This window comes from Balaenoptera musculus, chromosome 5, assembly GCF_009873245.2.
Source record: "Balaenoptera musculus isolate JJ_BM4_2016_0621 chromosome 5, mBalMus1.pri.v3, whole genome shotgun sequence".
Classification (NCBI taxonomy): domain Eukaryota; kingdom Metazoa; phylum Chordata; class Mammalia; order Artiodactyla; family Balaenopteridae; genus Balaenoptera; species Balaenoptera musculus.
In genome coordinates, this window is record NC_045789.1 from 69,187,985 (window position 1) to 69,204,598 (window position 16,614).

General features: G+C 35.8%; 1 protein-coding gene across 5 annotated transcripts in view; it reads left to right on the forward strand.

Annotated features, from left to right (window-relative positions):
* The window catches only part of NFXL1 (nuclear transcription factor, X-box binding like 1), a 54,539-nt gene extending 41,369 nt beyond the window's left edge, over positions 1 to 13,170 (forward strand). For all 5 annotated transcript variants that reach the window (XM_036853719.1, XM_036853718.1, XM_036853720.1 and 2 more), the window contains 4 exons: positions 5,480 to 5,584; positions 8,586 to 8,672; positions 9,502 to 9,555; positions 11,587 to 13,170. In XM_036853719.1, coding sequence (XP_036709614.1) covers positions 5,480 to 5,584; positions 8,586 to 8,672; positions 9,502 to 9,555; positions 11,587 to 11,760 — 420 coding nt within the window. In that variant the 3' untranslated portion in view covers positions 11,761 to 13,170. The remainder of the gene's footprint in view (positions 1 to 5,479; positions 5,585 to 8,585; positions 8,673 to 9,501; positions 9,556 to 11,586) is intronic.
* The last annotated feature ends 3,444 nt before the right edge of the window (positions 13,171 to 16,614 follow it).

Here is a 16,614-nt window from a genome sequence, read left to right on the forward strand (position 1 = left end):
AAGCAAATCAATTCATGATACGCCTTTTTGTTTACAGTATTTCCTTTTAACTAAAACTTTGGACACTTTTTATGGATTACTGTTTAACAACTATTGGAAATTGAACCTGCGAATTTTAAAAGTTATGTAAGATTACAAAAAGGGAGACATTTCAAGCAATAAATGATCATTTTAATAATCCTGTCTTTGTTATATGAGTGAAACTAGAGGCATGGGATATTTCAAGTTTAATTTTCTGAATTCTTCAAATTCTAAGTTTTCCCTTGTTAAAATAAATTTTCTTCAGTCCAGATTAAAATTCCAGGTAATAAGTAGTTGAGAATGTTTTATTTTTAATCTGACACAGTAACTTGGTATGAGATTGCAGTTAGAAATAAAATTGAATTCAGGGATTGCTAATTTGCAATTTAGCATTGCCTTGGCTATGATTCGTTTGTGATCCTGTTACGACATTTGGTGGGACTGGAGATGAGTGGGCACTATTTATTTAAAAAATTTTTTCTCATGCTCATCATTTTTGGAATCTAGGCCATTCTGGAGCCCCTGGTATTGCTGGTGTCTCCTTGGACTTTCTTGAAAAATGTATTCTTAGGTTGGGAACAATCCAAATGGCTGTTATGGTTTAGAACAGTCTAGGGGTAGACAGGTGAGTATTACTGTGGTTAATAGAACTCATTCTAGTTTACGTTCTCTTGACATTGATAAGACTACAGCAGTGGTTTTCAAACTCTGGTGTGTATCAGAATCACTTCAAGGGCTTGTTAAAACAGCTTAATGGGCCCCACCCCAGAGTTTCTGATTTTGTGGGCCTGGAGTGGAGGCCCAGGAATTTGCATTTCTAATATGCTCTTATATAAGGGTGATACTATTGGTCTGGCACCACACTTTGAGAACCAGTAGGCTATGGTATCAAGTCATACACTGGATCAACCAAAAACTATGTCTTTTTGAATCTGCCATAGATATCTTAGACTCGGAGTTACGGTATGGGATTATGACAAATTCTGATCCATTGATAAATTCCTGTTTGCTTTCTCCTCCCCTTTCCATACTGTAGATTTCTTGTGGGCAGGAACTGTGTCATGTTTGTCTTTATATCCAGTCTCTGGTTCCCTCGTTGTACATATTCGGTAGTTGGTACATGTATATTGAGTGTGAGTGTAAGTGTGAACTGTGGGAATGGCATACACATGTCCTTCCAGCTCCACTACTTCTTTGATGTACACTCTATGTGTCTATTGGACTGTTCAATTAGGTTTGAATTAAAGTAAAAGGAAATATAAAGATATTAAGAACTGTATCTTTATTTAAATTGTGCCCCACATATACAATTCTACTTTTAAAAATTATTTCTGTATTTGGTTTTATCATTCCTATGCAAGCTTTTCTGTTTTTTACTTGGGCAAATTGTTTAATGTCTCTGTATCTCAGATTGTTCATGTGTAAAATGGGGGCAATAGTAATACTCACTTTAGAGTGCTGAATATTAAGTGAGTTAATAACATGTAAAGGTCTTAGTATGTGGTAAGTGCTATAGATGTGCTGGCTATGGTGATTATGGTATGGGTATTTATCCACAAATAATATTGATTTTCAAGCTTTCCTTAAATATTTTTAAAGAGAGCCTTTAAATTTTTGAATTATTGGGATTAAAATGGAACATTTTGAACTAGACCGTGTTGCTTATTGGTAAGCCATTTGATATGACTTAACCAAAGTGCTGGCAGAATGATATTAAGGGCTGAGTAGAGTAGAAGAAAACCATCTCACTGTGAGTGGAAGGGGTAGGATATCTCATCTTTAAATGAATATCAAGGTTGAATGTTTTAGAAAAACCTCTATTTTTTGCTGTGAAATCTATAATGAAGATAGTCACTATATATTATACATTCTAATCAACTTTCTTTGGGACTACTTTTCTGCTCTTTCAGAATATAACCTTACTTTGTTATACAGCAGAAACTAACACACCATTGTAAAGCAATTATACTCTAATAAAGATGTTAAAAAAAAAAAAGAGTATAACCTGGCTTTTGAGATAATACATACTTGCACATCTAACAGGGAAATGGTCATGTGATATGATTTTTTTAAATAATGAAATTATTACATACTCAACAGTACACAACACATATATGTACAGTTTAACAAATGGTTAAAAAGTGAACACCATGTAACTCCACCTAGGTCAAAAAATTTAGCATTGCTGCATCTCAGAAGTCTACCAAAGTTCCTTTCTTAGTGTAGTTCCTGCCCTCTATTCTATGTTACCACCATCTGCCTTTTATAATAATTATTTCCTTGCGTTAATTTATAATTTTTACTGTAAATTAAAGTTTTTACTATGTGTATATCTGGAAGCAATATTGCTTGTTTGCCTAATTTTATATTTAAAGTTCAAAAGTATGAACTTCTGTGACTTGCTTTGTTTGCTCTACATTGTGCTTGTCATTTTTATTACGTGTGGCTGTAGTCCATTTACTCCATTGTGAATATACTGTAGTTTATTTACTTTACTGTAGGTAGATAGGTAGAGTTGTTATACTGCTACGAATGTTCTTGTTTGTACATTCTGGTATTATGTGTATAGATTTCTCTTTGTAGTGCAGTTGGTTGGTCATAGGGAATGTGTAATTTCAACTTAAAGTCATACTGCTTTCCAAAATAATTATATGTAACTAGTAAATTTTCCAATTTACCATTAGGATTTTATAGCTCCTTTTTGTTTCATATCCTTACCAATACTTGGTATTGTCAAAATTTTTAAATTTTTGCCAATCTTACGTCATCTCATGATTTTAGTTTACATTTCCATGATTACTCGTGAGTTTGAATACCTTTTCAGGACAAATGGTATTACTTTGCCTGTGGGACATACGTTGGATATGAGCACAGTACACTTCTGTATGAGTTTCAGTTCTCCTCCTTGCAATCTACAGAATAAGTTTGGCTAACTTATTGCAAAAAGAAGATCTATTTGGAGGATATTGGGGGACAGTTCACAGATTCTGAAGGAAATGCTGTACAGCCAAATTTTGGGAAGGGCAGTATCTAGGCAGTCCCAAGGGGCTTGGCAGCAGAAGCTCAGGGGTCTCTGTAGCGAGATGACTCTGTTCAAACCAGCACCTCTCCCTTTCAAGTTTTCACGTGGTCAGGAGAGAGAATCTGGCCCACCTGGGGTCCAGGGGCTCCCTTAACACAGGCAGCAACAAGTGGGGAACAGGGACGGGTAGCTTAGCTGTGGCCATGGCTCCTGGGGGAATTGTGGTGAATCAGGCAGCCATCCCAATTTATGTCTTCAGCTTCTACCAGCATTGGACGTGGAAGGCAAGGAGATTCATGGAATAATTGTCAAATGGGATGACAGGATCAAGTGAAGGATTTAGAGAAAAGAGATACATTTTGAAGGCAGAAGACCCAGCCAGAGAAAAGAGAGACTTTCAAGATGTTGGTGAAATTGTGAAGAGTGAGCATGAGATCTTTTAGGAGGAAGAAAGATAGAACATCTAGAATGATGGTTCTTAACCTTTCATAAGTCCCAGCACATTGAAGAGATAGAACACTGATCAGTAAGAGACCACACTGTAGCCACGATTCTATGTAATTTGAAAAAGATCTTCACTTATTGATTCTGATATGCTTCCCTATTCACTTTCCACTTCAGAATCACTGATTGGAAGTTAAAGTGGTTAGTTAGTTTTAGAGAAGATGACTGATGTAATTACCTCCCAGATTAAGGAAAGAACAAGAGGTTGTAGAGACATATTTTGAGGGGGAAAAAGGATAGATGGTGAGCTAATGCCAAACGTTTGTCTTGTTTATGAAGTCAGGCTAGAGGCACTGGCGGGAATGAAGGTGAGAGTGAAGTGAAGGATACTTGAAGCAACCACTCTGAGGCAGGTATTTGATAGTGAATAAATATTGAGCTTGTTAAGCAGTATTGAGGGCCTAGTATTAGATGCAGAGAAAAGCAAAACTGAAGTGGCCCAGGAATGCTCATTCTAGCAGCACTGCACTATGCTAGGATTAGTGAAAATGCAGTGTGAGTGATCCAAATTTAGTTTTGGTATGAATGTCTCAGCTAAAAATTAAAGAAAAAGAAACGTAATTGCATACTAGAGAGAGACTAAAGATGATGGAAAAGGATTCTGAATTTCTTAAAGTAGGTGGTAGAGTCAATAGTTTGAAGGATCAATCTGGTGAGTCATAAAGATTAGAATTCAGGATTCAGATGTTAATTGAGGTGTCCACTATTTTTAAGTATCTTTGTTAATGAATATGAGAGACACAAAGAAATATAAGACCATTGCCCTTAACTCACTTACAATAATAACCTTTATTATGATAGCTAAATATATTAAGCACATTTAATCCTCACAACAGCTTTATAAAGTTCCATTACTCTTCCCAGTTTTACAGGTGAAGCACAGAAAGAAAAGTCAGGTGGCTTACCCAAGACCCATACCTAGTCAACAGAGAGTCTGGGATTCAGTTTTGGGCAGTCTGATTTTGAAATTTAACCACTAACCAATGGGTATCTTTTATTTACACTCCGGTTGGAGAGACAGAAATATATGAAGTGCTTAAAATTTTTTTTTTAAGTTCAAGATAATACAAGCAATGTCACAACAGTTTAGAAATAGATTTCTTGTGTTATTACTGTTATTGTTCAAATGTAGGCAAACTCATATCATGCTTTTATGATGATTTAAGCTATGTGTCAAATTTTGCATAAGATTTGAATAGAAAGAAGGAGAGAACGCTTTCATCTGAAAGCTTGACTGGGATCAGAGGATATAGTAAATAATTAAAGTCAAGGAGCACATAGACATCAGGGCAATTACTGAATTGGTTTGGCTATCTGTTTAGTATGTTTTAATACATAGTTGCAAGCCTTTTAGAGTAAATGGCTAAGCAGTTGTTTCACAGTACAGTGGCTTCAGGACAGGGAAATTTTCTTTCTTTCTCACATAACAGTACAAGAGAAGGTGGATGTGTCAGAGTGCTCCAGGGACTAGAGCAGGGATCCAGGGATAGATCCCTGGACCTAAGGATCCAGGGACCCAAGTTAGCAGGGCAGCTCTGCTCTCTTTGATTCATGGACCCCACTGTTGCTCTAGATATCCTCATTTCCAGCACATTGGGAGGGAAGAACATGGATGTGTGCTCTTGAGAAGCTTTAAGGCACAAAAGCACTTACGCTTACGTTCTGTTGGCCAGAACTTAGTCACATGGCTCTAACTAGCCTCAAGAGTGATGTAAGGTGTACTGTTAGAGTGGAACCAGGGAGAATATCGAGCATTTCTGGGAATTAAGGTAATTTATATCCAAAAGAAAAAAGTTGAAAAATCAGCCAATTATCCAGGATTTATTGACCCTATTGTAATGGACTTTTTCTTAAAATAGTTGCTGGGGAAAGGGGAGGTAGAGTATGACTAAAATATAAATATGTAATTGTTTTATTTTGGTTTTATTTTAGCTTCCTTGTGGTCATAGATGCAAAGAAATGTGCCATCCTGGTGAATGTCCCTTTAATTGCAACCAAAAGGTGAAACTTAGATGTCCTTGTAAAAGAATTAAAAAGGTAAATATTTTAAGTCATTGAAAATTCTTTTCTGTGTACATTTTTGTTGGTTTTGTTTTTTTGTGGGGTTTTCTTTTGGCGGGGAGGGGGGAGTCTGTATTTTGGTGGTTCTTTGACTTTATTTTTTTGACTTTTAATTTTAAGGTCTTATTTCTTAGAATCTTTTTATTATTGGCATATCTATTTCTGCAAATGCTTATTTTAAAACTCAGCTTTGTTTGGCAATTTAGTTTTCTGCAATTTAATAGTAAAAGAGGATTATTTTATATTGGAACTGAGTTCAGTGCCCTTTTTTGGATAGAATCAGTGTGTTCTAGATTTGAGGTCTTTGCACAAGATGCACAATGTGAGTAATAAAGTAAGTTTCATGATTTAAGAAATGGTCTGGAATTAACCTTTGTTGCCTTATTTATGACATTTTTTTACCGTCAGTATTATGTTGTGAACATATTGCCTTGAAAAGACCTCACATACACGTAGCCTTATAAAATTATACAATAACATTCAAATTTGGAGAGAGTTAATTTTAAGATAAAATACTGGTAATGAAGGAGTAAAAGAGCAAAAGCTAATGATTGGAAAGCTCAGTGGAAGCAAACTACATACCATTTAGCAAAACTTAGGAAGGAAGAATCTCACTGAACTCTTAAGGTCAGTTCTTTTCCTTGACTTTCCTGTTGACCCTGTTGACACCTTTCAAGATTTCTTCTTTCTTGACTTACGATTTTCCCTTTCTCAGTTATAGTTGTAATGCCTTTTTTGCCTTCATATTCTTATGGTTGTTCCCTAAAGCTACTGTCCTTTCTCTTTCAATTCACTCATTTATTCATCCATTCAGCAAATATTTATTGAAAATCTTCAGCTTTTATTGAGGACCTTTGCTTTTCACTTACTTTTATAGCTCCTACTATATAATTTCCTGGATTCAGGTAACTTCTGAATTTAAATTTATAGGCCTGAGCTTTTCTGGAGTTGGATCCCTAAGTGTTAGATATTTAAATGGACCACCTTTATATGAAAATCAGTACTCAGTCAAATCACTTTTAGTCTGAAATGTCTCTCAAGTTTTCTCTGAAATCTCATCTTACTTTCCGAGTGCAGTTTGCCACCCATTAGAACTCTGGCAGCAGATTATTCTTGGACTTTGAAAACAGCTTCGTAACAGATTTCCTTGCCTCTAATTGTAATACTTCCAATCTAAGTTCGTCATGGTTCTTCATCACTTGGGAAAAAATATGCACTTTATAAGGAAGGTGTACGTATATAGGGACTTGGCATAAAGGGGGATCTATGATATTACCTTTGCCTGCTTGTCCAGTCTCATCCCCTGGCAGTCATCTTTGTGAATCCATTACTTAAGTGCCCTAACACATCTGCTATTTCCCCTTTAATCTGTGGCCATATATTTGTTTTTTTCCTTTACTGCTCTGCTTACTAGAATCCTGTTAATACTCAGGGCAAGCGTTTCCTTATTTGGGAAGGTTTTCCTTCCTCTGCCTCCTTTGGGAAGACTTAGGTGCTCCTTCCTCTTGGCTTTCTTTGTACTTTGTGCTAGGTTCATGACTAAGAGCTTTGTGATTCCAGGGACGTGTGTAACCTTGTTTCCTCATCTGTAAAATAGTTTATACATAGGCTTATTGAAAGGAATAAAAGAGATAATGCTTATATAGCATTTAGCACAATGACTACTATGTTTAATAAATAGTAGCAGCTATTATTATTATTAGTTTAGCATTTACCATATTAATTTTTTCCTTGTTGTATCCCCCGTCCCTAATACAGTGCTTTTCATTTAACCAGGTACTCTATAAGTACCTTTTGAATGAGAAAAGATATGATGATCCTTCTTCCAGGCTGATAGACTTCATGTCCACAAACATGCAGTATTTATTTTTGTCTCTAATGTTTGTCCATGTTATTTTTCCTTTGTCTGGACTGTCCTTGGATGACAAGACTGTGTTTGTCACCAACGTCAGCCAAAGTTCTGTGCTATAAAGTGATTCATTAAAGTATATGCACTTTGCTCAGGATTTGATGATCTCATTTCCTAACTCTGGTAGATTTGAACTAAAAAACTAGCATCTGAGGGTGTGGTGGGAAAGGAGCAACTGGTACAAATAGGTACGCTTAGAGCAAAAGTGACATCTGGCAGCAAGAAATACGGAACGAATAAAAGGCAGATAAAAGATCTACAAAAGCAAAGTCTAAGACTATTTAAAATAAGGACCACTTATTTTATTACAGAATAGTACACAAATTGATCATAGTATTGATGTCACCTCATCAATAAAAGAGTAGATTAGTTTTTTATTATTCCATTAAGGAGGCAGTGAAGTACAGATATAAGCTTTAGAATGATTTTCATCTAAACATTTTTTAAAAAGATAAAATGGTTGAGAGAAAAATCTGTAGCTCTCCAGAACACTCTAGAACTGCGCTGAGTTGGTAGCCACCAGCCACATATGGCTATTTAAATTACAATTTTAATGAGTCAGCATTAAATAATATATGACATTCAGTTCCTCGATTTCAGTAGCCATGCTTTGAGTGCTCAGGAACCATGTGTGGTAAGTGCTACCCTTGTGAGTAGTGCACGTTTAGAACATCTCCATCATTTCAGAAAGCTGTGTTGGATGGCACTACTCTACTACTCTAGTACCTCCCTGGAAGCTTTAGAAGAATAACAAGAGACGATAAAGAAAAATGAAGAATAAAAATGAAATTGAAGCTGAGTTGGTAGTGGTGTTTAGTAAATGATTATTAAATGGATGGTTTTAATTTTATGGTATTCACTTTTTTTGCAGTTAAGAGATAGAGAATAATCACTGTTTGAACTAAGACATTTAATGCATGCAGCCATGTCATTATTAAATATTAACACGACTGTTAAATAATATGCATAATCTTAAGCTGCTAGAGAAATTTTGCTTTTTTATGGCATACAGTTACAACTTTGAGGGAAAATCTTTTAAAATCAAATTTTTAAAAACTTTATTTGTAGGAATTGCAGTGCAACAAAATACGTGAAAATCAGATTTCCATAGAATGTGACATAACATGCAAGGAAATGAAGCGGAAAGCATCTGAGGTAATGTCAGGTTAAATGTCACTTTTAATGTGTTAGTGGCCTTTCCCTACTTACTTTGTGCATTAATTTATGTGCTTATTATGAACAACTCAAAATCTCATCCTTTTTTGTTTTTGTGATAAAAGCCTAGTTTGTTGGCCTATTTTGAACCCTCAGGTGTGCTTTTTATGGTCTGGTGTGTACTAGATTTTTCCATCCTCTGTACCAGTTAGTGTATATGCTCTGGAACATAGCTATTCATTTTAATGTTAGTGTAAGCCTCCTGAAAATTATGTTAAAATAATACAAAAATAAGGTTTTGGGGTTCTTTGCTGTTTGGGTTACTTCTAGCATCACTGTTTCTGTCCATCAGCCCAATCAAGGAGTAAGCTCTTGGTTTTGTTTGAAGCTAAGGATTCCCTTCCAGAAAGGGCATTTTAGGAAAATGGTCAATTTCAGCTCTAGGCAAAGAGTGGTATTCAATAATTTATTATAGAGTCTTAGTATGGTAACTTAAGAGAAAAAAGTCCAGTTTTAAAACTATTTCAGTTTATAGTGTTGTAACTCTTTGAATTGTGATCTAATATATCTTACAGTTGTAAAGCTGAAATGTTTATATAAGGTATAACAACCTACCTCCCCTTACCCCCTATCTGTTAGATAGTGCCTTGGTAACACTTCTCTGTTAGATATACCTTGGTACGTAACATTTACGTTTCTTTAAATAATTTTCAATTTAAAGCTCCCAGAAGTTGTTATGGGTTAGTGGAGCCTGGGAGGAAAGATGTTAAAATTCTATGTAAAATTTGATGATTACAATGTTAATTTACTTTTAAATATCTATAAACAGATAAAAGAAGCAGAAGCCAAAGCTGCTCTTGAAGAGGAAAAACGAAGACAACAGGTAACTAAACAAAAAATACACAGACTTCTGTCTCTTTGCATCATTGTTACTTTTTATGCAAATACAAGGTATGTGGAAACATACAAATTAGGAGCTGGTGAGCTCAGTTCTGGACTGAAAATACAGTTCTTGTAAAACAAAAATTAGCCATTCACTTACTTCAGTCCAGGTATACTGAACCTCTGAAGAAGCACGGGACCTTGTATGTTCACAGATATTTTGTGTATTTCCAATTTACTTCCTTGCCAGTTTCGTCCATTCTCAAGAGGTAACTCCCCTTTTGGTTGAGGGGTGGGGGTCAGGGCATGGCAGCATCCATTTCAGGTCATCCTCTGGAGTGCATGTCTTTTGTTCATCTAAAATTATTTGAGTTCTGTTTTACTGAGTTGTAGGTTATCTGTGACAAATAAGTGCTGTTTACTAACCAATACATTTGTTTTAATAATACATCCCCTTATTTACCCATTAGATACTTGAATGCAGGATTTTTATCTGTTCTTTGTTATTACCTAGATAACAAGTACATTCCTGATATCCCCTGTTTGCTCAAATACTATATTTATTGATCATACAGTCCAAAGAGTGTCTTAACTTTGTAACAGTGACATGTAATTTTTTGTCAGTTTGCATTTTGAGATGCTTTATACTTATCAAGCAGTGTATATTGTATGCAAACTGTTGCCTTTATGAATGAAGAAATTGAAATTTGCATGACTTGAGACAGGGCATTAAAAACAACTCATGTAGCAAGGGTGGGATAAAATGACCTCTGGTGTTTTATGGTTCTATAAAGTTGGTTTGCCTAATATCAAAAAATAAGTTATCAGAGCTAATACAGTAAGACATGGATCGACTAAAATCCTGGGAGATTAAATTATTAAGAACAGTTTAGGGTGTCCTTTCCTCCCCTTTTCATAAACAGTTGTGGATAGAAATCTTAAACATATTCTCTATTTACTCACCTTTTAAACAGAGTGTATAGAAAATAATTTAAACCATGCTTGATGACTGTGAGTCATCATTAAAGCATTAGTTATTTTACTGTGTCAGTAGTTCTCAAGTTTGACTGATTTTAATGTATTTTGACCTTTTGCTGTATATCAGCAACTACTTGAGAATATTCTGACATTTTGGTTCTTCGAAGAAAGCCACTTTGTATTAAGTATATGTTAGGTCTTCTTCCAATGTGGTTTATGAGCAAAGTCATGGATATGTTAACTGAAATTTCTATTTCCTTTTAAATACACATTTACAGAATCTTGCATGAATATTACATATATATTTTAGTTAATAAGTATCCGGTTTTAGTTAATAACAATGCACTATGGTGTATCGTGTTATATTATCATGCATTAAAGTTTAATAAGTAAGTTCTTAACAGTAGACTGAAAATCTCTACTTTATAATGAGTGTCATCTAGTTATCCTTTTTTAGAACGAGTTTTTATATAATTCTACTTTCTAAAAGAGTCATTTTGATTTAAAGCATGAAGCATTTTTCCCCTGAAGAATTTTTACTCTGTGTTTTTAAATGTATTTGACAGAGAGGAATCAATTTCCGGCAGCTTTTTTCTCTTCACTCACTTGAATTTCTTCCATACAAGCCAGTAATGTTTATTACCAGCATTGTGTAAAACTAGAATTATAGGTGTCTTTATTCTAATGGGTCATCTGTTAGCACTTACTAGAAGCTCTATATTATAGAGCCCCATTAATTATAGGTTAATGGTGTTGATGTATAAAACTAATGTCTATATTTTAAATCAGATGTTTCTGTATTTAGTATCAAAGGCAGGCCTTCAATCTGAAATAATCTCTTTCACTACTCCCTAGTTCCCTTTCTGCTTACCTAAGTTCTGAATTTGTTGAATACAATCAGTAGTGGAGAGATGTTTTTTTAAAAAATCAAATCAATATGTTTATTATATACCATTACTATTAAAACATTTCCCAAATTTATTTTTATCTAAGTGGAAAATTTTAAATCAGTGTGTGTATTGAATTTAATAAAAGTGATACTGTTTTGATTTAGGCCGAACTGGAGGCTTTTGAAAACAGACTGAAGGGTCGTCGGAAGAAGAACAGGAAGAGAGATGAAGTGGCAGTTGAGCTAACGCTGTGGCAAAAATATAAATATTATCTCTTTCCAGTGTGTGCAGTTGTGGTTTTAGTGTTTGCATGGTACATAGCCCATGGTGTGGATTAAAAAATGTTTGATCTCTTAATATACCTCAGATTAGATTTCGATAAGTTGTTAAATTTGGAATATTAGAAAGTGAATGTTGTAGAACATGATATATATTCACATTCATCTCTCTATTCTCTTCCAGCGGTTGTTAGAAGGACAGAATGTTAAGCTTTATCTTAATTAGCATGCTAGAAGTAGCAATAGTAAAAGCATGACTGAAATTGTAAAATATTTCATTAGGCATAGCCAGTGGCAGGGTAACATGTTAGTTGTTCATTGTGCTTCCTTGTATTAACATAACTGTTTCATTTACTATTTAGAGCCATCTTTTTTTTTTTTGGCAAAATTAAGATGAGACTGAGCCGTATGTGTAGTAAGAGGAATATTTCACAGTGTTTTGGTTACTTATTAAAAGGTACTTTTCCTGATCATGTAACTTTGTACTTTTAAAAATATATATATTCTCTAAAAGACCTCATAAATTATAACATGAAGCTATATAATTAGACTTAAGAAATTAGTTTATTAGTGAGGAATTTTTATCAGTTATTGAAGTAAAATTTTATGTAGTATGTCACTCAGAGGAAAATATAATTGTTTTCAAAAAATGCCAGGCTAGATTCCTCACGTGTGGCTATGTCTTGTATAAGAAACTTTTAACTGAAGTTGACATGTTTTGTAAAACTTGTATGTGTTTTTTCAAAGTAATAATAATAAAAAGTAATAATAAAAGAAAAACTAATATTTATGAGCAATATATGCTGAGCACAGGCTTATGAGCTTTATGTACTTTATTCTCATTTCTTCTTACCACAATCGTATAAGTAGATTTTTTTCAGCTGGAAATAATAAGTTCTTATGAAAACAAGCTGATAGAGAAATATCAGTAAGCCAAATCTGTTTGAATTGTAAGTCATTTTAAATGGTTTTGCTATTTAATTTTTGTATAATTAATGTTTTCATTAAAATTTTTCATACCAAATTTTTAATCTAGAATATTTACTATTTAAAATATTCAGGAACCTATAATTTTATCGCGATATACAACTCTAATGCTTGATGTAAAACATAGTAATTGATAGGTACTAAAAAGTGGTAGAAGTGGTAAAAGTACAAAGAAGGATTTTTAAATTTTGCTTTCTTTAACTCAATTTATTTGATGTTATATTCCTTAATCAAGTATTGCTGGTATCTAAAGTGGAAGGGCAGTCATTCCTTTCTTTATGGTATTTTTGTTTTAATTTTAGATTTCTTTTTTACCTTTCCCAATGTTAGAGTTACTGGGTTGGTGTTTCAGAAGCTGTAAACTAGAGCTGTTACACTCAAGTCATTACCTTACTGTACTCTAAAATGAATGTTAGGTGTCCACGTGGGAAGCTCTTTTCATGTATTTCAAAATCTTGGCCTAATAAACAAACCTGAAGCCTAGTTCATGCCTCTTTGTTGGGCTTGTGTTCTTGCTAAGTTTTCTTTCTGATTTGTGCGGAAGAATCTAGTGAGCAGAAGAGGGAGATTGAGTGAATGATAAATGAAGCAGTTTGCTGTTTTTTATTTGCTTGGCTAGTAGCTCAGAGCTTAATTAATTAACCCAACGTTGCCCAACTATTCATTTATTCAATCAACGTATGCCTTTACTGCGTGCCAGGAACCTTCTAGGTACTGGAGATAATGGTGATCCTTTCAGGGACCTGCTAAGGAGTGGAAGAGAGGGGGCAGGAAATAGATACACAATAAAATGAACGTGATTTCACGTATGATAAGCGGTGTTAAAAAATGAGAGAAATGTTACAGAAAGTGATGAAAGAGGGGGGTGAAAAGGCACTGGCTAGTTTAGATTGGGAAGGTCCCTCTGAGATGGGGACATTTGAAGATCTGAGGGAAAAGTCTATGAGGGAGAGAAATCAGCGAGTACAAAGTCACTAAGTCGGGAGGTGTTTGGCAGAGCTGAGGAACAGACAGAAGGGCAGAAGGGCTGGTGTGGCTGGAGCTTAGTGAGCGACGGGGAGAGAGCGCCCAGGGCCGGTTCACAGCGTGCTTGATAGACCATGCTGTGGAACTGGGGTTTATTTCTAGTTGCAGTGGGCAGCACTGGAAAGTTTTAAGTGGGGAATAGTTGTTGGTCATTGTTCTTTTAAGATAACTGTCTTCTGGCTGCTGTGTGGAGAGAAGGCTCTAAGGAATCCAGGGTAAAAGCAGGGAGGGAGATGAGCGGGAGGCAGCCCAGGGTGGAGGTGCTGGTGGTGCTTCGACTCAGTGATTCGGGCCTGCAGTTCCCTCGGTTCCCCACTGCCCTGAAGGAGTGGCCTGAGGACACTGCGGAAACTGCTGCACAATGAGTGGAGTGGGGAGGAAATAAGTCATTTCTTTAAGGTCAAAATGAAATGAAATTTTGTTTAAATACTTAACGTTAATTTGTTCTGAGGGAAATAAAGCGGTACATGTTGACCTTTTTGCTTCAATCTAAGCCAATTAGAGAAGGAATGGAAGAGTTTCCAAATAGCCACTCACAATGACATAGACAAAAATGTGAATGTGATGGCCTTATTTTCCTATTTACTGTGTGTCATTATAAAAGTTTATTAGCTTACTGTTTGAAATTTGTGGAATATTTATATTGAAATCTTTTAGTATTTTTCAGTTTAAACACTTTTAGGGATTGACCAACACCTAAGTGCTTGTATTTCAATTAACTTCACTATTCAAGTCTAAATTAAAATCAAATAATTTCAAATGAATTGGTGTAATCTTTGCTGAAATTGCCAAAGGAACTTTACTGAAGCAAAACATTGAAAATGTTTGCTTTTTGCAAAGAAGTCTGATGCTTGAACTTCATGGCTATGAATGTTAAAATTTTTAGAAAGAGATAAGTATTTGTGTTAGTGCTTATAGATGACCTATAAAAAATTTGGGCTCTTCGTGTATTTCAGATGACCCAGGGGACTCCTCCGGCGGCTAGGTTTGTCCATCCCTGGGTACTGGGAAGTGAGACAGAAGTCTGAGCTCTGGAGCTAGAGCTGATGTAAGGTAGCTATATCTCTTTGGTCTGTGGAAGCTGCCTCTTTATTCAATGACAGTGATTAGACCACTGTCTAAGCCTTAGACCTTAGGGTCTACCTCTGAGGTTAGCAAGCTTCATAGAAGGAGGGAAAAGCAGAGTACTGGTTACTACCTCCTAGAAGAGATGTGAATTTGGCAGGAGTGAGAGGAGCTGGGAACCCCTCTGCTTTCCAGAAACTCTTAAGGGTGTCCATTCTGGGAAACCCTTTTCATGTGTTTCAGAATCTTGGTCTGTTGAGCAAGTTTAGGTCTGTTATCTGCTGATCTGCTGTTCTTGCTAAGTTTTATTTCCAGTTAACGCAAGGGCATGTATTTCAGTGGTGCTGTGAAGAATTACCCATATGCAGCCTAAAATTCCACAATCCAGATTCATTCGAGTTAAAAACGCCTCTAGGGAGAGATTCCCTAATAACAACCCTCATCTGGTGTTCTCTATCTTCATACAATATTTTTTCCTCATAGCGCTACATAGGACCTAACACTGTATTCTATATTTGTTTATCGTCTGTCTCCTTCACTAGAAGGAAAGCTCCATGAGGGCAGGGGTGCAGTTTTGTTTACTGCTGTAACTCCAGAGTGGGGAACCACGCTGAGCCACATAGCAGATGCTGGTATTAGTTTCCTTGGGCTGCCATGACAAATTATCACAAAGAAAGTGGCTTGAAGTAAATTTATTCTGTCACAGTTCAGGAGGCCAGATGTCCAAAATCATAGTGTCAGCAGGGTTGGTTCCTTCTGGAGACTCAGTGAAGGAAGCCATTCCATGCCTCTCTCTTAGCTTCTGGTTTTGGGCGTCAATCCTTGGCGTTTCTTGGTTCATAGATACGTCACTCCAGTGTTACCTCCATTTCCACTTGGCTGCCTTCTCCATGTCTGTGTGTGTCCTTTTCTGTCTCTTAGGAGAACACCCTCCATAGTTAAGGCCCACCCTACTCCTGTATAATCTCATTTTACCTAATTACACCTGCAAAGACCCTCTTTCCAAATAAGGAAAGTTACATATTTAGTTTCGGTTGGACATTAATTTTGGGGAGGGACACAATTCAACCCACTGCAGTGCTCAATAAATATTTGATGGATGAATGACTGAATTCACAGTGTCATTCTAGGCCGTAAACTTTTGGGGCATTTTCCATTACTGTCTTAATAATTGTACTACAGGAGGTAGGGGTTAAGAGGTCAGTCTAGTTCCAGATTGCTTGGGCTCCAGTTCTGGTTCTGCCCTTTTCTAGTTGTGAGATCTTGGGCAATCATTTAACTTTTGTAAGACGCACTTTCCTCCTCATCTGTAAAATAGAAACAAGGAGAAATAATAGTGTTCAGTAAGTGTTAGCTATTATAATGTGTCTACAACTATTTTAAAGCACTTTTTGTATTTACTTAACCCCCGTGACAGCCTATGCAGCGGGGCTATTATTATTCTCATTTTACAACAAAGGAAACTAGGTTTGTTTCAAGAATTAAAAACTGAAAAAATATACATGTCACTTTGTGAAGTGCCTGGCACATAGTGCTTAGAAATTCTTAGCTATAATAATACAGATAAATGTGACTTAACATCATAACTTCTCTTACAAATTGAGTCACAGGTCAGAAAAACATATTGTAAACTGAGCCACCTTAGTTTTTGCTCACGTGGTCATTGTCATTGAGGGGGTAATATCCCTAGGAAGACTAGGCCGGTTGTGGGCAGTCAAATGGCAGCCCTGGAGGTGGGGGGAAACCAGCACTAGGTGTGTGAGGGTGCTAGAAATAAAATTCCTTTGAAACTTTTTGTGGGCCGGTTCTTATTACCTTCTCCCAGTGACTAGTATA